The 25084-nt window shown below is 29.3% G+C and overlaps 1 protein-coding gene across 1 annotated transcript in view; it reads right to left on the minus strand.

Moving 5' to 3' along the window:
* Positions 1 to 7855: 7855 nt before the first annotated feature.
* The window catches only part of LOC115886576 (probable serine/threonine-protein kinase DDB_G0278845), a 107934-nt gene continuing 90705 nt past the window's right edge, over positions 7856 to 25084 (minus strand). The window contains exons 6-7 of the mRNA XM_030905810.1: positions 15671 to 15809; positions 7856 to 8041 (exon numbers count right to left, since the gene is read on the minus strand). Coding sequence (XP_030761670.1) covers positions 7856 to 8041; positions 15671 to 15809 — 325 coding nt within the window. The remainder of the gene's footprint in view (positions 8042 to 15670; positions 15810 to 25084) is intronic.

Consider the following 25084-nt stretch of genomic DNA (forward strand, 5'->3'; position numbering starts at 1 on the left):
GAAGGCCCATATAATCATTATCAACACTAGATCTGCGGCAAATGTGTAAGAACTGACTCCACAAATAGTATCGAGTTGCAAAATCTCAAACATTGCTCTGATATTTTTGTAGGTTTCTATTATTTTGGGAGCCAATCCTATTATAAGTTTGTTTATTCCAGTACATTTATGTTTTTCTTGTTTTATTTCGGGATTTTCGTAACAACATAAAGACAGACAAATTTTTAAAGATCCGCCTCTACTATCTATACCCAGTTTTAAATGGAAATCATCAGTAAGTTCACGTTTTTTAAACAAATGGTATTTCCACCTGGCCAGGCAGGCAAATTGGTCAAAAAAATCTCCTTAGGGGTGTTGCTTCCTACAACAGTAACCATGTTTAAAATGTATTTATTTACTTATAGCTAGTACCTAATTGTTTTATTCCGTTTTAGTCTAAATTCAGTGTGTGTTAAAGTTATTAATTGTACTTCCTTAATTGTTAGTTTGTAGTTTTACTTGTTTACTAATACTTATGATCATAAAGTAAAATTTTATCACTAAAATATTAGAAAAAAATATTTTTTTGCTTTTTCCATTAGATTAAAGTCAATTGTTATTTAAATTTGTGCAGAGACCCAACCTTCTGGATTTAGAAACAGGGAGGGGGGCAACAGTAAGCATACCTTTTGGTGATGATGGTCGTTATTTATTATTAACAAAACTTTCTACACGTTTTTAACTTTGGTTGAAAAAGTTTTTTTTTAAATTTGTGTAGAGACCCCAATCGTACGTCGGCGATTTTAATTTTTATATTTTTTTGAAGCCTGTGGTATCGGCATTTAAAAAATAAAATACTCAAAGTTTATATATTTTTTTTTCTTGACATCTTGGCCCAGGCCAACTATGTACCATTACCTGTTGGTATGGTCGACTAATAAAGGATAGTACGGGCTAAATAAATGACATCTATAGGGCTTGGCCTCTCTAAAAATACTCGTAAAAATATCATCGATTTTCATTCCCCAGCCATCTTTGACTCCGTTTTTTTTCGATTCGTATGGTAGAACACTAGGAAATTAATATATTTTTTTATCATTTTTGACAGATTTATGAATAGCTTTATTTGCTTTATTTTTTTGTTGCGTCATTACTCTATTTTTTGTAATGAATGAATAATGAACCATTACACATTAATTAATAAAATCTCCTGATTGGTGATTAATTAAAAACTAAATAAATTGACCGAAATGTGTCAAAAAACCACGTTATTAACGACACTGCCGGTTTTTGAAAATAAAACGCGGAATGGATGGACTTGGTGCTATATAAATATATATCAGGAAAAATCGAACGCTGTCAGATTAGCATGGGCCTTAGTGCTGATTTAGTAGCGGGCAAATCCCACTTCCGCCCTAGATGACAGCATAAAAAGTGTCAGGTTTCGTCATAAATTTCAGATCATAATCAATCACGTCGTGTTTGTGTATTTTTTATGATTTTCTGGTGTCTAATTCGTGCTAGTTGTCTTCTGTGTTGTAATAGAAAGAAAAATAAGATTATTTTTTTCTATATGCTAATAAATATTTTTTTTAATTCCAGACTATGACGCTAATATTAAATTATTGACAGTGATTATTCTTATTATTCTTTAGCCTTATATGCGAACTTAGATGTATCTTTGAATAAGAAGACTAAGGAAGGAGCATAATGCTATCCATGTATTCATGCATGGTGGGCGGAAAAGGCACCATAAAAGCTCTCTAGGGTGGGGATCCTTGACAGTTCTGTTTGACGATTCATTTGACACATTTGAATTTGATTTGAAATTTTGTGGATTTGTCAGTCTTTATGGAGCTTATTTTATGTTATTTATTCTACTACTGATAGTTGTATAAAGGTAGTAAATCTAGATGGAAATTGTGACAGAACTTAAATTAACAGTGACACTATCGCGATTTATCGAAAAGACTCTAAAATAGTTGGTTGTGTAGCGTGCGGTAGATCTCGGCAAAAAATTGAGTGAAATAATGGAACAATTTTTCGCTAGTAAGTGACTATATAATATACATACGTGTGTAGTAAACCGATCATTTATGAAATTCACTTAAATTAACTAAATTATATATATTTTTCTTGCATTTTAGCTTTTATTTATTTACTTGTCAAAGATTAGATGTCAAAGAATTTAGATACGTTAATTTGACTTACCTGCTTCAGTAGCGTATCGAATGTTTGTGTTAATAAATACTTATTATAACTTATCTATTTTTATTAGAATTATATATTTTTATAACAATTTTAATAACTACCAACATTTATTCACAACGTAAAATAAAACAACAAATTATTGAGTCTACCCCACGTCTACCCTACATCATAGTTTTACATTTTTTAAATAAAATTAGAACGACACTGATTAACCGGAATTTAAGTCGGCCATATTTGAGGCCCATCGCGGTGTACCTAAGATTTTTGATATGCTCCTTCCTTAGTCTTCTTATTCAAAGATATGTATAATATTTTTTTTTAGTTGTTTTTTGGATGTTGCTATGGTTAAATTAAAACAATAGTTTTTAGACGTTTTGCATTTCAAAAAATTCTCAGAGAATTCTTAGTAAAAAAACGATAATAAACACTACTCCAAGACATAGGAAAGACCAAAAAAAAATTCTGAAGGAGCATGATAGATACATTAAATGCGAAACGTCAAAAAACTATTGTTTTAATTTAACCATAGCCACAACACCCAAGAAACAACTAAAAAAAAAGCTAATATTAAATTAATAAAAAAAATTCTCCTTTATTTAGACTAAGTTAAAATTGACAATTCAATCAAATACAGGGTGTTTCAAAAAACATGTGCCATCTCTTGTAGGGGGATTCCTCAAGTAAAAATACGATTTATTTTTCGTTTCAACATAGGTCCGATTCTGCTTTATTTCGTAGCTACAAGGTGTTAAAATCTTAATAATTTTTCGATTTATTATAATTTTCTTCCACGTACTTTTAGTGATTCGAATGAAATTTTGAGGGTAAAAGTTAGTATAAGTGCTACATATTCTAATGCTAAAAAAGTGTCGATAAATTCATCAGGGGCGTGCATATGGGTTATCACTAAAACATTTTTCGAAAAAAAACGTGCGCCACTGACTTTTTTCTTTTAATATTAAAATTGTGTTGGCCTTTTAATGCCGATTAAAAGTTATCTCGTGACATTTTGTCGAATTCGACCTCCTTGATGAGAGAAACGTAATTTTATTAATCTCAATAAAATTAAAATAAAATTAATAAATTATATATTTTACCTAATTTATAATTAAATATTATTACTATTAATCTACAGCAACTTTAAGTAAAAAAATTAATGGTATTTAAGATAATTATTACAAATAACTAATTTTAAAAAGTTTTAACATACTGTAACTCTAAAACTATGCATTTTCATATCCAAGTTTATAGATACCTTTTTCATAATTTTGATGAGGAATCAATGAGTACTTATTTAAAACTTACGCAAGTTGATGATGTTAAATTTTTTTAAAGGTTGCTGTTAGACTTGGATCAAAGCAAATTAATAAAACCGCGTTTATCTCATCAAGGAGGCAGAAATCGACAAAATATCAAGAGACAACTTTTAATCGGCGTTAAACTGCTTACACTATTTCGCTAGCATGAGAAAGAAAAGTCAGTGACGTACATGTATTTTTTAGAAAAATATTCCAATGATAACCCATGTGCACGTCCCTGGTAAATATGTGGACACTTTTTTAACTTTTACCAAAGACATTATAAAGATAGACCGAACATCTCATTCATAAATACCCGTTGGTAGTGTATCAAACATTCCAATGTGTCAAACAAGGACAGAAGAGACAGAGAAGTCTAAAATTTCCGACCCCGGCAACTAGGCGCATTTGGGATTGTTGTAATGGCCAGTGGCGTATCGTTTTTTGGAACGAATTTAATTAGTAAAGTAAAAGTAAAGTAATTAGTAAAATTTTTACTCCATATTAATATACTACATTAACACTTTTTCGTCAGATGAGTTTTGTTATAATATAATACAATTAATATAGTCTATAAAATGAATAACTTTGAATTTTGACCGTTATTTTTTACCAAAATGGCGAATATAAAATCCCTCTGTCAAAAAAGTTACTGATATTCTTTAAATTGAATGCCTGAACGAATCAGATAGGTAACTCTTTTTACTTTCGTGAAATAGAAAAGGAAAATAATAAAACAAGTGACAGTTCTTCCTCTTCTTCCAAAAATCAACACAATTGTCAAAAGTAAAATGTCATCAGCTTTTGACATTTCTAAATATCAGACCAATGCCGTCTCTGATAGAACAGCCTCGGAGTAAGATTTATGACGTCACGCTAGTTAGATACTACGGATTAATAAAATATGTTGTAGAATACATGTAAAACATAATAATTCCTTGTATTTTTGGTTTGTATTTTAAAAATGATATAGTTTACATGAAATATACATAATAGACAGTTAATAAATACTTTGCCAAATAAACTATGAACCATAGGTACAAATGCAGCAAATGTTTTACAATATACAAATAATGAATAGGTACATAAGATAATGGGTAAAATGTAAAATATATTTTAAATTTTGGGGTTTGAAAATCGATCTAATTTAACAAGAAACATTCAATATCTACTAATTGTGAAGTATTATTATTTGCATTCACAAAACGTATATGTATATTTTGCTAGTATCAATGTTCGAAAAATTATATTTGCAAATAATAAAATATCATAGAAAAAAAGGCGTCAGAGATAGCTATAAAATAAAGATCGCTGTCATTTTATATGTAAAATTATTCGAAAATTTTTGATTTTCTTGGGATTTAGGTTCGGAAAAAACGCTGATTAAGTTTTCATTTGTTTTTTCATTATTTCTTTTTGGTTAAAAAAAAAACGTTTCGGTTAACATCATAGCCTTCATCAGTGTTGTGTCATGAAAAAAATAGTGTCGAATATAATCCAAAAAATTACATATAAAATATTCACACCACACACCACATAATGTTTACTTCAATTAATAAACTAATATAAACTTGTTAAAAGATGACCACGAATTTTTTAAAATTATTATAAACTAACACTTAAACACATTATAAACACTAAAACTATCTACATTGACTATGGAGTACGATTTGAGCCATAGTAAGTAGTAGATATTGAATGTTATTTGTTAAATTAGATCGATTTTCAAACCCCAAAATTTAAAATATATTTTACATTTTACCCATTATCTTATGTACCTATTCATTATTTGTATATTGTAAAACATTTGCTGCATTTGTATGGTTCATAGTTTATTTGCGTTTTATTACTATTTTATTTATTTAAGTTTTATTACTATAAATAAGTAGGTATATATATATTGTATGTTTTAACTGTATATTATGTATATTTCATGTAAACTATATCATAAAATACAAACCAAAAATACGAGGAATTATTATATTTTCCATGTATTCTACGACATATTTATTAATCCGTAGTATTTAACTAGCGTGACGTCATAAATCTGGCCCGAGAAGTTCTTCTATTAGAGACGGCATTGCGTCAGCATGGTCGCAAGTTGCTAACCTAATAAAATTAACACTAGAAATGCCCGCGGCGGGAACTGTCACCTCAAAGTTATTCGTTTCCTGGCTGCGACTGGTCCCACATACTTATGTTGAAACGTTAGTAGTTTTCGAAAATCACTCCAACGTCGATTTTCAATTTAAACTTTCAGTTACTTTTGAATACAGGCTTCCGAAACAATTCTATATTAGGTTTGTGGTTGTTGACTTTTCTTTCAATTTTTTTCAGAATATGGAGGCATTTAGCACATTTTAGACATTTTGTAAACATAGGTGGCCGGAACATATTTTCAAACCAAAGTTGTAGATTTGCCATTAAATTCCATTCCAGAAATAACAGGGCTGCCACTTGTCCTTTTTTGAATAGGACAGTCCTTTTTAGAATAACTTTTTGACTTTTTTTGACTTAAAAGTCATTTTTATTTACGTATTTCTTCCTTTGAGAAATTACTCTACAGCAGCAAACAGAAATATTCTTTTTCGCCCAAATTTAATTAGGAATGTTAAAAAACTTAACTTATAAATAAATTTTTCTGTTTAGATTAGGGCAACATTATTTAGAACTTCCCGTTTAATCTCAAATGATAGTTTAGGTTTTAGTTACCTTTTATTATCTTAAAAGAACTTTTCAAAAATTAGTACCTAATTAGTAACGATTCAGTTAGTTCGCAATCGATAGCTTCCGGTAAAGTACTGTGTAATAGTTGTTTAATCTTGTATTATTAATAACTTCCTATACCTAAAATCAATATTTAATGAGAAAATTTTTTTTTTTTGGAAATATAAGACAAGATTTGACTTTCGGTCATCTTCTTGTATTATGATGGCTCTTATACGAGGCAATTGCCTTTCAGTCTCGCAATAGAAGGCTTTTATCATTAAAAGTATAAAATCTGTGTGCTACACTTCATGAACTGTATTAAGCATATGGATTGCGGTTTGAATCACCTCCCTGTATGTTGGCCAGTGTATTTTGAAAATGTGCGTTACAATGGCCCCATCTTATGTGTGTAAAAATTGAAATAAAAATCACAAACCAAAAACGTAATAGAAAAAAGCCTTGGAGGCCTGCTCGCTCTCTATATAGGTATGTATAAAACTAGTAGCCTAAGAATTATTTGCAGTTCGTCCCATTCTAAAAGAAGGTAAACACACCGTACAAATAACTCTAGGAAGATGTATTTGTATGGTGGTAAAAAATTGTCTAAACAAGGCCGAAGGGGCAGATATAATAAAGCAATAAAATGTAAAAAGGTCGAGTAAACACCTTGTTTATTTATTGAGCAAAATCAGAATATCGTATATAACGACCAAAATAGGACGCAATTTTAAGAAAAAATATCACTTTCTGGCTTGTAATAAAGTTTCAAATGTAACGTTTATATCCAAATTTGTTATGATCTACAACAGTTAGGTAGTAATTGCGACGAATTATAATTCAATTACCGGCTACTACGTTCTTGTTTTATTAGATCAAAATTCAACAAATATAATTAGAAATTATTTACTGTGAGAGGTCTCCTTGTGGGACGCCTATGTACGATTACGGCGCGGCGGAAACAATACCTACCTGTGAAAAGACAAATTCGGGTAATTTGAGTTTATTTGTCCACACATTTGACACTGTCGTACCTCAATCAAAAATTATATTGAAAAATCTTCACATTCAAAAGTACGTTAAACAAAAACAAAACTACTGAAAACACTGAAAAGTTCACTTCGGACTTAATTCCGACTTCGAACACACCGTAAGCTAAACGTAGTACGCTATAACGGATCAAGGGCCGTTGTGAGGGGTGGTGGGATTGACGGCTCATTTCATTCTGGAAGACTAGCAGCGACGTTGCCAATAGTTCTACGTTTGTTACTAAACAGTAAACATGTCCTTTAATAGTAACGCATATATCCTCTGGTTAATAACATATTATTACGCATGCTTCTTTCAAAATAAACTATTAATTTAATTAAGAAATTGAGATTTATTGATATCCGGTGAAGGTTTTAAAGTCACCTTTTCTGCAAATCAAACTAAGTAGATAGGCGCAAATTTGAGATGTGGCAATGTTGCCTTCTCTATTTCAGTTGGTTTTTACATTACGTAGTCAACCTCCGATTGTTTGATCGGGTTAAAATGCACAATGTTATATCTGTTCTTACTAAATCTATGACTTTTACCCTCAAAATTTCATTCAAAACGCTAAAAATACTTGGAAGGAAATTATAATAAATCAAAAAATATTAACACCCTGTATAAATGCATTATGAAGCTCCACAGTATTTTTCTTTTACGCTTTTTGGACTTACCAGGTTTGGCTTGAAGGGGGGTTCCAATTTTCTAGCTTCTAGCGCTGGCCAGTCTATTGGTTGGAAGAACGGATGATCCTGTATATCGCCATGAGGCGAAAATCGGTTCCCAAGTCTCTTATTTGCATCTTTTTCCAAAAACTACACAGACAACAACACGACTTAAAAAAAGGAGAATTGTAGTTATACAGGGTTGTTCACCACATGCGATACGGAGTATTGTAGCTGAACGATGAGATCTTTACAAATTGAAAAGTTTTGGGTTCGATGAAGGATTAGAGGTACAATTTAAAAATATTTTTACATGATACAGAGTGTCCCAAATAAGTAAAAAATATCTAAGTTGTATTTTTTTAAATGGAACACCCTGTATATTATTACATTTTAGTTTCTACGATTAAAATAGTTGGTAAATTTGATTAAGGTTTATTATACTTAAACCTACTGTTTTTGAAATATTTTTCTTCAATTTTGTGAAATTGCAGTAAAATTTTAAGGTTTTATTTCTCCAAGGGTATCAAAGTTTTTAATACTAAATATTTACTGAAGTTTATCTATTGATCAGTTATTGTGTTGCAATAATAAAAATAATACTACCTTTTACAGAGTGTTCTGCAATTTATTTTAAATAATTATTAGATTCAAACGGCAATAACTTGTTTAATTGCAGAAATGGAACGCCCGGTATATCTTAGGAGAATCAGATGCACAATTTAATTGTCTATCAAATTGTGTTATACCATTTTTTACCTATCCCTTCAAGTTTTCGTAGAAAATGCATTTTCTTATAATTTAGACTTCATTTATCAATATACCTGTGGAATATTGATTTAAGATTGTTTTTAAAGATGTACCAAATTTTAAAGAGTACAGATACTAATATCATCGAGAGGTAACTGAATTTTGTATGGGTATTGTGACAGTGTGATAAAAAGTAACACCTTAAAAATTATATTTGATTTTTAATAAATGCTTATTTATAACAACAGAGACTTTAATTGTGATAACTTATTATTATATTGATTTCAGACTCAAATCCACATTTATTTAGAATAATTTTATTAACGAACACAATTATATATGTAATTAATTAGTATAAGGGCGGAAATAATGGTGGTATATTTAATTAATGGTATACTCTCTTTTATAAAGATTTAAATAGTTTTCTTTTTGTATATCGGGTTAGTAAGAGGCTACGTAATTGCTATAAAACCACTGAGTGAAAATATTTATTTCCGTGATTTTACGTAAAAAATGTCTCCTTGGTAAAAATCGCTAGGATCACCCGTACTCAAGATATTTAGAATGGAAAATAATCAATACATGTCAATATTGAGAGAAAATAAACATGTTGAGTAGATAGTTATTTCATTGAAATGATAAATTTAGGAACTTCTTTTTTTTTTAGAATTAATTATACATTTTCTTCGAAGAAATGATGATAAATGTTTCTTGCTGAAATGTTGGGTAACAAAAACATTCTCTAAATTCTATGATTTCAGTTGGTTAGGTTAGGTTTATTCCAACATTTCGAGAATCATTATTCGTGGCGATTTTTACCAAGAAACCGTCGTTAATGTATATATTTTTTACTCAGTAGTTTTATACCGGTACGGACAAAAAGCATACTCTTCAAAACAGTTAAAACCATAGACTTAAAATAAAATATAGACTAAACTATTTACATCTCAACGCGGACAAACAACCTTTTTGTACACATGTTTACATCTGGGTACAGTCGACTGAGCCTCTCAACCAGCCTATGTTGTCACGTCTTTAATATTATCAATATTTTTCTTGTTATACATATATTGAGATATTAATACTACAGTTTAATAAAGTAGGTTTTAATATTCCATGATGTATTAAATAGTCCTTATACTACTAAATTATAAGTCGGATACTGTTTAATAAGGGATAAGTTCTTTACAATATGACAACAACGATTAGAGTAAGTGAGGAAGCCTATTCATTCATTTACTACCTTGTAGTACGCATCGCACGTGTCCGGTAAAGCTTTGTTGCCGCAATCTCCCCGGCTGTATTAACGCATTTTCTTATTTGTAGTCCTTAAGTGTTTATTTTATTGACTTTTCTTGTCTAAAACTATAAAATATGGTTCGCCAGTTCCAAATTTTATAAGAAATTTGACTTAAATAATCCATTTAAGTCTTGAAACGACTTTGGACCGGTAGGCAACTCTCAATTTACCCATTGGCAGTCAGTAGCGTTGTTGTAGAAAGGCGTTTATTTAGATAATATTTTAGTAAACAAAATCTGAATTTTCTTTACATTACATTTCATTTACTTCTCACTTACATTGTAACAAAATCATAATTATAACCCTGTTAATAATTAATAATGTTTTTATTAAAATTTTTTTTTTTTTTTTTTATTCTAAAATTATCTCAGAATCTAAAAATAAATATACAAGTAGCCCTTAAAATGATATTACATTAAGGAAACAATATTTTTAATATACTGGTGCGTCTCGAAAGTGACTCATCCCTATAACTTTTTTTATTTTTTCAAATAAAAAACAGATTTGTATGTTGGTAGGTATATGACATAAACTAGGATTTGTATTGACGTATTCAATTGTTTTGGTCTCCTTTCTCTCTGTTTCAATTGTAAATGATTACTTCTTTGATTTTTAAAGGCACCCGGTATATTGCTACTCTTTATTCGATAAAAATGACACCTTGAATAGAATGACATATCAGATGTCAACTTTTGACATTGTCGCTTAAAACATATCCCATTTTAAATTTCAATCCAGTTTTTCTCAATCCACTAAGTTTTAATCAAGGAGCCTTGGAAAATAGTTTTGATCGTCTAATAGGTTTCGTGTCTTGTCTAGGCTGGTTAAAAGATGTACAAATCGTATTTTTAATCATACATATACAATTTTTTCAAATGGAACAAGTAAGGACTCATTAGCATATTTGAAAGCATTTTTTATGGAATATATTGATACCACACACTTGGTATTTGAGTCAAATTTTCATTACAAAATATAAAAAAAAAAAATTACAATTACAATTAAAACCATATATGCTCAAAAGTTGACATATGATATGTCATTCTATCTAGAGGTCATTTTCATCGAATAAAGTAAAAATATACCGAGGGGTGCCGTTTAAAAATTCTAAAAGTTATAGTCATTTCCGGTGAAACAGGGAAGTGTCTCAAAAAATTGAATACGGCCAATCAATCCTAATTCTATTTCATATATGCTAATATACTAAATCTCGTTTTTTATTTGAAAATATAAAAAATTCATGGGGATGTGACGCTTCACTTTTGAGACGCACCCGGTATAATAAAGACAGTACCATTAAATAAATGTGTAGTTTTTATTTTATCCACTTCCTATCACCTTTGCTTTAATGGAAATAGATTTGTATGTTTTCTAATTTACATAATAAGACATCATTTAACCAGAAAAAAAAACAAAAAAAAAAAAAAAATTTTTTTTCTCTCCCTGTCGCTGATTCTATTATATCTGTGGAATAGATCCCGTTTTGATTAATATTAGGTTGTAATGTTTGACTAAAATTAATAATTTCCATTATTAATTCCCAAAAATTACCCAATTTCCTTGATTATAAAATAAATTAACAAAAAAAAACGTATTTTATTATTTTTATCCTTTTGACTCTTAAATTGTTTTTCTAAACTTTTATTTAAAAAAAAAAAAAAAAAAATTTAATAAAAATAAGTAAAAGTTTAAATACGATATATTTTAATTTAATCTATAGCTCTTACTAAAATAAAAAATTAATTCGGCTAAGGATAATGGAGAGTTTAGGTGTACTTGAGAAACGAGACAGTGTTGTGTTTCTAGGCAGAGTCGTCAGGGAACGACCGATATGACAGAGACAACCTATCTATCGCCCGTGTCGCACTCGTTATAACCAAAACAATAACACAACAATAATAAGACAGTGTCTGACCGTGGCTGTTCCAGCGCTTAGATGTAAATAGTGTAGTCCATATTTTATTTTAAGTCTAAGGGTAAAACATTACGTAGTTGGTGCCCCTACAAATAGGGAGCTCATATTAACATCAAAATCAAATTTCATGTCAAAAAACTACACCAATTTTCATCCATCAACATTGACGTTAATATTGATGTTGTTTCAGAAATTATTTGAAAAATCGAAATAAAAATAAAATTCCACACCCTGTAATTCCGAAATTAAGCATTTTAGGAACATGACAGTAAAACTACAGTACATTAGAAAAAGTACCACTCTTTTACTTATTTCTATCCGCAGAATATGCTGCCGAAGTTCTGGAATACAGTCTGGTCCACCCCTGTATATCAGGGCTATAACCATACCAAACTGGATGTTCATATCGTTTTCTCTTAAAAGTTAAAATAAAAGAAATAGTGCAGGATAACACAAATTTATTGCTTTGGAAAATGTGGTATTAATTTCATCGCTAGAATGAACAACAATCTCAAAAGTTGTTCCTTGCTCCATGTTGGAGATAAAAGATAATATAGGGCGTTAGAAAAGTTTTGAATGTATCGATACACAGCAGCAGCCTATAAACCATAAGCCAGTGGCATTTAATTTTTAAAAAAGCTTTGAAGAATGTGTAATATCTAAAAAATAGTAAAGCAAATTGTTTTTTTCAAATAAATTCAACACATTTATAACACTCAAAATACAATATTTGAAAGATCTCGAAGATTACTCTATATTTGAACTATGTTCTATAGGTTGAGAGTATCAAGTTGAATTTCAAATAAAAAAGAAGAAAGAAACAAGAATTATTAAATCAGCAAAATAGACTAAACTAAAAAAAGAAAGAAAAGTATTAATAAAAAATTAAAGAAAAAAAATATAACTAACCTAACCTAACACAAACAGCAAATAAACAAGAGTTATTAAAACTCATTTATTTGAAATCGTTTATTGAGCTGTGTATCTCGATTTCATGTTCACAAACCAATATGATATCGATGAGCATACATTTTGAACGATTCTCTCCCAAACGCGATAAGCGTTTAATAACGATGTGTAGGGAATTTTCTCGAACATTATTGCATTTAGATTATGAAAAGGCAAGGGCGATTGAGCCAAAGGTCTCGGTATTTTGTTGATATAAAAATCGATAACCCTGGACACGCCTAAATTATATTCAATAAATCTGTTTAATAACTTGGCTAAAAATTAATATAATAAAAAAAATTATTATTTTTCTTATTTCTGTATGTTAAAAAATTAATGTAAATTTGCTCTACCAGCTAAAGGCCATTAACAGGTAGGTTTACGTTTGGATTTTAACGCAATTATATTTTACAAAAAATGTATTTTTTTATATTTAAATTTTTATTTCCGAAGCAAAATTTTCAGGCCTTTTTTTTAGAAATTAATTTATTTCTAAAGCTCTAATATTAGTAGTCTCGATTATATTTTATACTTAAGATTTTACGATTATTCACAATGTCCAAAAAATGAAATTAAAATTAATAGAATATCCTAGCAACAGCTAGTCTGTTGTATCCATAGAGAAAGTCTAATAATTAGCTTACAAGACATTCACCTTTTGATTTCTTGCCACCATTTCTCTTGGCGGATGATGATCAAAGGCCAAAATAAAATTACTCGCAAATTTTAAAGTATAATTAGTGGAAAATACGAAAGCGTAGAGCTGCCATCGCAACATTTAAGAATATTTATTTAATTTAGAATTGTTAAACTTAGGACATACATGTTTCCTAGCAGGCATGTCAAAATTTCCTTGCGATTTAATTCGATTTGAAAGTAGATTACTACCTCTTAACTACTGAGTAGTCTTGCTGGGTACGATAGTCTAATATTTCGCATGCAATTTACAGAAAAATTGTAAATTCACAGAAAACTGCAAATTCACAGGAAATTTGTAAATTTACAGAAAAATGTAAATTTAGGGAGAAACTGTAAATTCACACGAAATTTGTAAATTTACAGAAAATGTGTAAAGTTGCAGGAAAACTGTAAACTCACAGGAAATTAGTAATTTTACCGAAAAACTGCAAATTTACAGAAAATGTGTAAATTTACAGAAAAAGTGTAAATTCACAGTAAACTGCAAATTCACAGGAAATTTGTAAATTTACAGAAAAATGTAAATTTATAGAGAAACTGTAAATTCACAGGAAATATGTAAATTAACAGAAAAAGTGAAAATTGTCAGAAAAAGTTTAAATTTGCAGAAAAACTGTAAATTTACAGAAAACCTGTAAATTTACAGAAATTGTAAATTTACAGAAAATGTGTAAATTTATATAAAAACTGTAAATTTACAGAAAATGTGTAAATTTACGGAGAAACTGTAAATTCACACGAAATTTATAAATTTACAGAAAATGTGTAAAGTTGCAGGAAAACTGTAAACTCACAGGAAATTAGTAATTTTACAGAAAAACTGCAAATTTACAGAAAATGTGTAAATTTACAGAAAAAGTGTAAATTGCCAGAAAAAAATTAAATTTGCAGAAAAATTGTAAATTTACAGTTTTTCCGTAAATTTACACGTTTTCTGTCATTTTACAGAAAATTTGTAAATTTACAGAAAATGTGAAAATTTACAGAAAACAGTAAATTTACAGAAAAACTGTAAATTCACACGAAGTTTGTGAGTAACGAACAGGTCGATGCCGAGACGTCTTCCTGCTGAGTACGATAGTATGTTTCGCATGCAATTTACAGAAAAATTGTAAATTTACAGAAAAATTGTAAATTTACAGGAAAGTTTAAATTTTTAGAAAATGTGTAAATTTACAGGAAAACTGTGAATTTATAGAAAACCTGTAAATTTACAGAAAATTTGTAAATTTACAAAAAATGTGTAAATATATATATGAAAACTGTAAATTTACAGAAAATGTGTAAATTTACGGAGAAACTGTACATTCACAGGAAATTTGTAAATTTACAGAAAATGTGTAAAGTTACAGAAAAACTGTAAATTCACAGGAAATTAATAAATTAATAGGAAATTACAAAAATTAAATTATTTCACAGGAAATTAATTAATTAATTAAATTTACAGAAAAACTGCAAATTTACAGAAGAGGTGTAAATTTACAGACAAATTGTAAATTCACAGGAATTTTGTAAATTTACGGAAAAAGTGTAAATTGCCAGAAAAAAATTAAATAAGTAAAAGTGTAAAGTAAAAAATTAAAAGTGTAAATTTACAGAAAATGTGAAAATTTACAGAAAACTGTAAATTTACAGAAAAACTGTAAATTCACAGGAAATTTGTGAGTAACGAACAGGTCGATGCCGAGACGTCGTCTTGCTGGGTACGATAGTATATTTCGCATGTAATTTACAGCAAAATTTTAAATTTACAGGAAAGTTGTAAATGTTTAGAAAATGTGTAAATTTACAGGAAAACTGTGAATTTATAGGAAATTTGTAAATTTATAGAAAAATGTAAAATTACAGAAAAAACGTAAATTTACAGAAAAGTTGTAAATTTACAAGAAATTTCTAAATTTACAAGAAATTTGTAAATTTACAGAAAATTTGTAAATTTACAGAAAAACTATAAGTTTACAGGAAATTTGTAAATTTACAGAAAAAGTGTAAGTTGCCACAAAAAGTGTAATTTTACAAAAAGACTGTAAATTTACAGGAAACTTGTAAATTTACAGAAAAAGTGTAAATTGCCAGAAAAAGTGTAAATTTACACAAAAACTGTAATTTTACAGAAAAACTATCAAATTTATCTTGATGCTTTAAGTATCTAATAAATGTGTCTTACCTCTGGGGCCATATAATCCGGAGTACCGCAGAACGTATCCGCCATCCTATCGAGGAAAATCTGGAGTTTGCACATGCCGAAATCGGCGATCCTGACGTGCCCGTCGAAGTCCAACAATATATTGTCCAATTTCAAGTCCCTGCAAAGAAAATAAAGTTTAATGAAATCGCCTGAATCGACAAAAAAGAGATCGTCTGTGTTTTTGTCTCCGTCTGGGTTTTCTTTATTTTTTTTCGTTTAAGTTACAATGTCTTACATAAATAAAAGAAACAAAAAGAGGAATTTATGTGTTTTAATAAACTCAGTACTAGTTGAGATTGTTGATTTACTAGTTTCATAAAAAAATTTTACTTAAGTATTTAAGAGCTTTTATTATCATAAAAGCTCTTTTTCTTATTTTAGAAAAATACTGCCCTATATAATCTCAAATTGGTACAAGAGAGAAAAGCCTACGTCCGAAAATAATATATTTTGTTAAATTTATCGTAAAACGCAATATCTTTATCACGCACAGGGGGAAGAGATTGCTAAAAAACCAACCAGATATCTTTTTCTTTCTCACACTAGCTGGAAAAACCTCATGAGCGTAGAGGAAAAAAGAGTTTTTGAGTTATTAAGATCGTTTCCTGTAATATTTCATCGGGATAAAATGTATTCTCTCCGGGCCTACGATAATTTTTATTATTTAATATTTCATCAGAAAGAACACGGTCTCAATTTTGTTTTATAAAAGTGTTATTAGTGTTATTTTTTAACCTGAAAGCAAAGAAAGTAATATTTTTTCATCATTAACTTCAAAAAAAGTTTTAGAATTTTGGTAGAACCAAAAAAAAATATTTTAATAGTAATTTCTATATAAATAAATCAAAGTCTCAATTATTATTAATTTTTGATGATATTTTGCAATATGACGAGGTGGCTTTGGTCACTATTATCGTACGGTCATATTGATAATTACATTTTATGATTACATGTTGTGTGTTAAAGCGTAACGCGTATTATTTAACGTATTATACAGGGTGTATTAACTTAGGGTAAAAAAACAACCTTTCGATTAATAATATAATAAACCAAATACTAAAGTTATAAAAACTGAATTTATAAATTAAAGTTGATATATTAATAAACAATTTGCTAAAAACTCAAGAAAATAGGACTAAAAATGAAAAATATATCAACCAACCAAAACATTCCAACCAAACCAAAACACTTTAAATTTGACAAAAAAAAAATCCGATACGTTTTTTTTTGCATCTGAGTGTAATTAACATTAATTTCTTAATTTGGCTGTCTATGAGACACATTTTTTTCCAAACATAATTTTCCAAACATAATTTTTCAAACATAATTTTCCAAACATAATTTTCCAAACATAATTTTCCAAACATAATTTTCCAAACATAATTTTCCAAACATAATTTTCCAAACATAATTTTCCAAATATAATTTTCCAAACATAATTTTCCAAACATAATTTTTCAAGCATAATTTCCAAACATAATTTTTCCAAACATAATTTTTCTAAACATAATTTTTACAAACATAAGTTTTCAAATATAATTTTCCAAACAGGTAACCTCTAAGCGTAATTTCAAGACAGAAAAGTTTTACTGTAATCATAATTAGAATGTTTGAAATTTTCTTTCGGCGTCTCAGCTGTTCACCTTTTCTTGGAAAATCCGACGAAAATCAACATCGTCGGAAGTAAAACAAACATTTAACGCTGCCAATCTGATTAGTTCAAGCGTCTCTTAGTTCGAACGATCCGTCACTTGGCCTTCCTCGCGCTTCGATTATCTTTCGTTCCCGCCATATTTTCTACCTTGGATGGAAATTCAGAATTCAGAGCGATAAAAGTTACCAGTAGCAGGAGCCAACAACCGAGTTATACAAATCCATGAGCTTAAGAGTCCATTTCACTACAAAATAAAACAATAAATCACCACAATACACCAAAACGTTTGCTAATCCATGTTAGCATCATCAGCAGATGATTATATACTAAAGTACAATCTACAAGTTGAGCGTTTATATACTCGCTCAGTGGGCACCGAGTGGGCGTGGCAAAATCTAGCCAAACCGAGTCAGAGCCAACTGAGCGTAACAGTTAAATTTCCGCCACTAGAGTAGTAGGAACAAAGAACTTGAAGGAATTGGACCGTTGACTCTGTTCATACTATCTTTACATTTATTAATTCTGATGCTTTCATATGCATCTAATTGCTTGTAATTTGAGACTTGTTTAATTAATTTTAAATTATTAAGATCTATACAATGTTCTTTATCAACAATATGTTCGGCAACGCAAGATTTATCCGGTCTACCATATCTTATCTGAGCTAATGTCCTTTAAATCTAGTTAATATTGATCTTCTAGATGGTGGTCATATAATCCATCTTATTCACAAAAATGTTTCTTATGTTTTAAATTTACTATGCATGGGGTTACATATAAATTCATCAACATAATCATTTCAAAAATTACACATCATACTTCAATATGATTGCTGGATGTTTAAGATTTTTAACACTTAAATTGTTGTCAAATAATTGTGTTAATTATGTAAGTATTTTAACTCATTAAGCTTAAAACTTTAAAACTGAATTATATCTTTTTAAATGATGGTTTGAAATACTGTTATATACAGTTTTTCTATCAGATTATGTCTATAATATTATAAATAATCGTTTTTTCGGGCAGTAATCTACGCTATGGAAAGATGCGTACAACTTAATCTTAAATAGAAACTATCGGAAACAGGAGATAGTGAAGCAGCACTTAAAACCATCAATTCGAAATCTGAAAAGGATATAACTTGAGAATGCAATCTAGAGATCAGAAGAGGTACCACAATAGATCTGTAAAGATCGCAGTGGAATATACCAATAATAGCCACCTCACAAAACCTCTATCCAGAATATTTGTCACTCTAAGTCTTTTAATCTCTGATGGGGAAAGGTAACTCGATTCAGACGTTACGTTCTTCAGGGGACATGCCGATGAAGAGACGTAGTTTTGGAGATCTTCTGATTTATTCTGTCAATATTTCGACGTCGCGCAAAATAACAAGATTAGCGAACGTTTCGGGCTTGTTTTGCAACAGTTTTTGAGCGGAAGAGGCAGGCGTCAATAGACTTCTTTCGGTTTGTTTACCTCTAATTGATTTTGTTAGCCGTCAAGAAAATTTCTTTGGCTCTTCTTAAGAGTTCAGGAAGCAAATTTATCAAATTTAATTGAAAATGGCTGGAGTAACCATTTGATTATTTTAGTTCTCTCAAAGTATAGTTATTTTTTTCTTAAATAGAGTCATAACTCCCTTGGGGCATTATTAAAGAAAAAGAAAAAGAAAAGGAAAAGGAAAAAGAAAAAGAAAAAGAAAAAGAAAAAGAAAAAGAAAAAGAAAAAGAAAAAGAAAAAGAAAAAGAAAAAGAAAAAGAAAAAGAAAAAGAAAAAGAAAAAGAAAAAGAAAAAGAAAAAGAAAAAGAAAAAGAAAAAGAAAAAAAAAGAAAAGAAAAAAAGAAAGAGAAAGAGAAAAGAGCCTTCCTCAGGCTGAAGCACACATTGTACCGTTGTTTGATTCTTAAAATTATAAAACAAAAAAAAAATCTGTAAAATTATAAAACTAAAAACCATCTCAGTCGAAAAAAATATTTTATTTTAGCGTATCCCTGAGCCAGAGTTATTCTAACGATATATATTTCTAAAGGAAGTGGAATAGGAAGAAATAAAATATCAAAGAGTCCTTAGTTAAGGCAAATCTTTTTGCGAAGTGGATGGCTGTGATTGTCGATGAAGCAGTAGAAAAAGCGTCAAATTCTGAGAAAAAAAACCAGTAAAGTAGGATAGTAAAGAAGGTTAGAAAAAAGGATCTTAGACCGTATTCAAGCTAGACACAATCTCTGAAAGACATTTTATTTATTATAAGTATTTAAAAAAAGTATTTTAGAACAAATCTTATGTTTGGATTTTACCAAATCCTTATCACCTGATATTTGCTGTTCAATTTATTTAGTAGAGTTGCCTTAAGCGTTACATACTAATAAAAGATAGTCGAGGCACAATTACAGCCTACCATCAAAACTACCGTAAGTAAACTAAACAAAACTACCGTTAATTTCAATAATTAATTTAAAGACTTTCCAGATGGAATTTGTACAAACTGATTTTACCTATACATATCTACAGGGTGGCGCCTCTCATTCGCCGCGGAAGCTCCAAGGAGAACGGTAGTTTATATCGAAATGAAAATTTTGCAGCATTTTATTAACATTAACTGAAAGCATTTTATAAAAATATATAGAATTATACAGGGTGTCCCTAAAAAAAGTTACACATCAAAGTTGTGTTTTTTTCTGATGGAATACCCTATATATTAATTGATTTTCGGATTCTAGGAAAAAATTAAAGGTAAGTTTTATTAAAGAGGCATATACCTAAAATCTAAGGATTTTGACATATTTCACATTTTGTGAAAATGAGGAGTAAATTTAAAATTTCGATAACAGCTACCTAAATTTTAGTTGACCTTGTATAGCCTGATATTTAATTACAGTAACCATTGTATGTTAAACCAAAATGAAATTTGACCCGAAATGTTATACAGGATGAGACAAAATTAATATGGAAAATTAGTCACTTACAAAAGCTAAGTTACTCCTTTATTTTAAATGGAACACACTGTATATTTTTCCGGTGTTCAATGGGGAATTTATATATCTTCAAAATATTATTAAGGTTTATACCTCAGTATACCTCAGTACTGTATTACCCCTCAGAGAAAGATTTTCCTAGATATTTTAATTTTTGTGATTTTGCGTCAGTAGATCTTTATTATTTGAAAAAATCTAGGGTGGCTGTGATATACCTTATGTTAATTTAACAAAAATTAAAGATTGTATAGTAAAATACTCAACGGTAATAAAAAGATACACGTTTAAAACATTTTTTAATATTATTACAGAATTAAAACTAGATATAAACCTATAATTATGTGACAAAAATTACCTAGATAAAATCAGATGCTCAAAATGCTTCCTTTCCTGTTAACTGCATAAAATGATTGTCTTTTCAAAAGGATCTTTTCATTTTAAAAGGCATATGTGGAGTTCTACCTAGAAAAGTAGCTACAATAATTTCTCTCATAACGTCGACAATAGTTGGTTGAGTTTTGTAAACACTGTCTTTAACATATCCCATAAAAAACAGACTAGATAAAGCAAGGACCATTTAAGTATTCTATTAATTGGTGAATGCACACTGCACCAGAGAAAGGTCCATAGATTCGTATCCATCTTGATCTACTCATCTCTAGCTCCAGCTACTATCTAGACGTTTGATGATCTAGCTTTTCAGCTGTCGACAAACCTCTCCATTATGCAGACCGCTGAGGCCTGTATATATGTTCGGGGCCCAAATGGGAGAAAGGCCTTAAAAATTGACACTTACGATGCCTTCAGTGAGGGGTTTACGAGGTGAAATACTGGAAAAAGTCGGAGATTTCCCGACAAGTCCCGATCGACGATCGCCAGTAAAAGGGATCCCTGGAATTGCCGCTACGGCCTTTTCCTGTTTTTTTCCTCCATTTTCGCCATTTCCATTTTGCTGGAGTCGGATCGGAATAATTTAATATTTCTTCGATGGCATTACTGTTTTATAAATCGTTTTGATCTGGTCGTGGTTTTGATGGGCTAGTGCCTTCAGAGTGAGTAGCGTGAATACTGTTACAATTGGGAATTTTATTATTTAAGAGTAACTTTATTAAATTTTATAATTTATTTTTTATTTTAAGATTTGTCAGTATTCATGGAACACAGGGCAGAGAATAAATTTTAATAACGCCAAAATTATAATGAAAGAAGCGATAGCCTCTAAAAGAAAAATAAAAGAGGATTTTTTAATACAATCTAATAAAAATAAATGTAGGTATTGCTCATGCATCTGTAGATGTTAGTAAAGTATGGCAATCGCTTCTTTGATATTAAAGAACATAACATAAATAAAAATAACATACGTAAAAATTAAAAATAATCATACACAAAGTTTGGGGCTTTTTGGTTTTACCTTATTAAGTAATTGTTATCAGATAGTAATTGTTCATATTCCAGTAAATAGTAAAAATAAATATAGAGTGGTATATATTTTTGGGAAGCTTATGCAAGCCAGTTTATATAATTTATAAATATACAGAGTGGTCCTTTTAAAAAAACATAACTTTAGATTATATCTTCAAAAATATTCTTTTCGAAGAGTAACAGACTACGCCACTGTATTCTACGTAAAAAGTTCTACAATAAACAGTTTTCAATTTCTCGATATCTTTCACAAATAATAGGTCACGGGGAGTATCCCAAATTGCAAAGTTTTTCAAAAGACTCCTGTAGCTCAGAAACGAAGAAGTTTTTATAAAAATTGTGTTTAAGGAAGCATATTCCTGTTTGACAAAAAGGAACAAGTTTGTGCAAACCGGCACCCTCTATCTTCACTAATAACGGAGATACCGTATGATGTCAACCAAATGAGACACCCCTGTACATTGCAGTTGGGAGGTTGTATAAAGTCAGTCCACAAGAAGATATTTCATTTATATCTTTTTTAATATTATAATATTGTTTGTAATTGTTTTTATATCCTACAAGAATATTTTATCTCATTTTAATAAACATCTTTTTACAAACTGTAAAAACACGCAAGACATGATAAATTACCCTAATTGGGCGCAACAACAAAGACATTGTAAGAGACTTTTTCCTCTCATCTTCGGGAAATCCAGACGGAAACTATTGTTCAAACGCTTTTAAAAACCGCTCTGTTCTAATTTTAAAGTTTTAATATCTCTTTTGGGGAAAACACGTTTTAAGACCCATTATGTCTCTATTTAAAACTAAGCAGGAGGAACTTTTGCCCTGGTATGAGAATAATTAGCAGTATCGCAGGTTCTTAATCAACAATTTAGTCGCTAGTACCCTAACGAGAAAATTCCACTTTTTAAATTTATCAAAAGAAATACTTTTTGTTATAGAAAAAACATGCTCTTTTCTGATATATGGGGTGTTGTGGGGTAATGGTAAAATAGTATGATTTTAATAGTAAAGTTTTAGAGCAAATAAAAAACTTCTTAGAAGTGTGAGCAGAGGGATTCAGAGACATTCATATAAGTTAGATTAAATATTAGCCTTTTTGGGTTAAAAAATTAGACCCTAAAAGGCACATTTTACATTATTTTGATTTGGGCCTCCCTAAAATAAATTTCTGTATCCGCCCCTGTTGGGAGATACAGGGTGTAGAAGTTTCATTTTTATATTTCGATTTTTTTCAAATAATTTCTGCAGTAACGTCAGTATTTGGATGAAAATTGGTGTCTGTTAGTTTTTTGACATGAGAAATTTGATTTTGATGTCATTATGACTCCTATTTGTAGAGGGCGCCACCTACATGTGTTTTAACTGTTTTGAAGGGAAATAACATTTTGTCCGTACCTGTATAGAACTGCTGAGTAAAAAAAAGTACATTTTCGCATTTTTTTACGTAAAAAATGTCTCTTGGTAAAAATCGTTACGAGCAACCCTTCTCGAGATATTTAGAATGGGAATAGTCAATACATGTCATTATTGACAAAAAATAAGAATGAACATGTTGAATAGATAGTTACTAGACTGAAATGATACACTTGAAACTTTTTGACGATATGTATATAATATTATTAACTAAAATATATATATATATATACAACTGTTTAAAATAAATTCAATAATATTATTATGCTTTATCTTCGTGACAGTTGTTGGTTGCGTCCTTCTTCATCTGCAACAGTTTGAAGACTTTTAAGACTCTCCCTGGGCACGTGGTATCGAAAGCATTGTTCTTTTTTTATAAATTGGTCTATGTCGTCTACGTTTATACGCTTTTCTCAAATATCATGTATTTAATTTTTTTCTTTATTATTTTTATAATTTAGTTGTGTTAATTCTTTTGCTAACATATTATATATTGTGGTAGTTTCTGTTGTTAGTTTTTGTGAAAGTTTTTTTTTTGAGTTCTCTTCGCTATTCTTATGTCTGGTTTTCTTCTAGTTTCGTAAGTGTTTATTTGTTTGTTAGTTTTTAAAGAAATATTTGTTTTTATTAATTTATTTTTGATTTTGTGTAAAAGTAATATATTAGGATTTTATTAATTGTCTTATGTTTAGTTCTCCTGTTTTTTTATATACTTCTTCTGTTGGTGTTAGTTTATCTAGTTTAATTATCATTATTTTTAGTATTTTATTTTGTTGTCTTTGATTTTTAAATTACGTAATCAATTTTTCTTGAAAAAAAATTATAATAAACAGTTTCTGTAAACTTTTGGCACAAAAAAATCAAATTTATTATTTCAGACTAAGAACTATTTAGTTAACATGTTTAATTCATGACAGTGATTACAGGTATTGATAATTTCGGTTTCAAATATCTCGAGAACCATTATTCGTAAAGATTTTTGCCAAGAAACCTTTTTTACGTAATAAACGTCGTAAATGTATATTTTTTTACTCAGTAGTTTTATACAGGTACGGACAAAAAGTTATAACTCTTCAAACCAACCAAAAACTATGTTGCTAGCGCCCTATACAAGTAAGAGTCATATTGACATCAAAATCAAATTTCTCATGTCAAAAAACTCCCAGACACCAATTGTCATCCAAATATCGATGTTAATTCAGGTATTATTTGGAGAAATTCGAAATAAAAATGCAATCAAATATTGGGCCGATCGCACAGTGCTTCGATCATATGGCTCTAGAGGACAAAAATGCAAAACTTCTCTTTTATTGTAGGCAATTTATTCAAACTAGGTTTATTTGACACATATAATGAGTACTCTCATTGTACTAAAAGATGATGTTCTTAGTCCCAGGTTTATGAAAAAAAAATCTTATAAATAATATTGTGTTCCATCTATATAATATGTGTTCCATCTAAGCAAATAATAATTAATTTATAGTATGAAAACGGTGTAAGTATTAAATAAATCCCTGTGATAAAAAAGAATTGAAATAACATTAGAACATGATTCCTACAATATAAGTCTAATATAAAATAAAAATGTTTTTCTTTAATTAATTAAAGAAAAACATTTTTATTAAAGTAATATTTAATTAAAAAAAAACTTAAGATACTATAAATTTACTTTAGGACAACAAAATGCATAGATCGTAACTACTCTGATTCAGAAGAATCACTGCTGACAGAATCTTCCAAATTTATAGTATCCAAATCACAGGTAGACGATGTATCCTCACATATAAGATATTTCTGTACATCATTTTATAATATGTTACTTTTTCGCGTTGTTACTGTTCTTTTTGTTGGTATGAGGGGTTCAGATGTTAATAGTTACCTCTTTAATAGACCATATCCATATATTATTTTTTCCTTTTC

The sequence above is a fragment of the Sitophilus oryzae genome, unplaced genomic scaffold (genome assembly GCF_002938485.1).
Source record: "Sitophilus oryzae breed Bouriz unplaced genomic scaffold, Soryzae_2.0 scaffold_1145_pilon_pilon, whole genome shotgun sequence".
Taxonomy (NCBI): Eukaryota; Metazoa; Arthropoda; class Insecta; order Coleoptera; family Curculionidae; genus Sitophilus; species Sitophilus oryzae.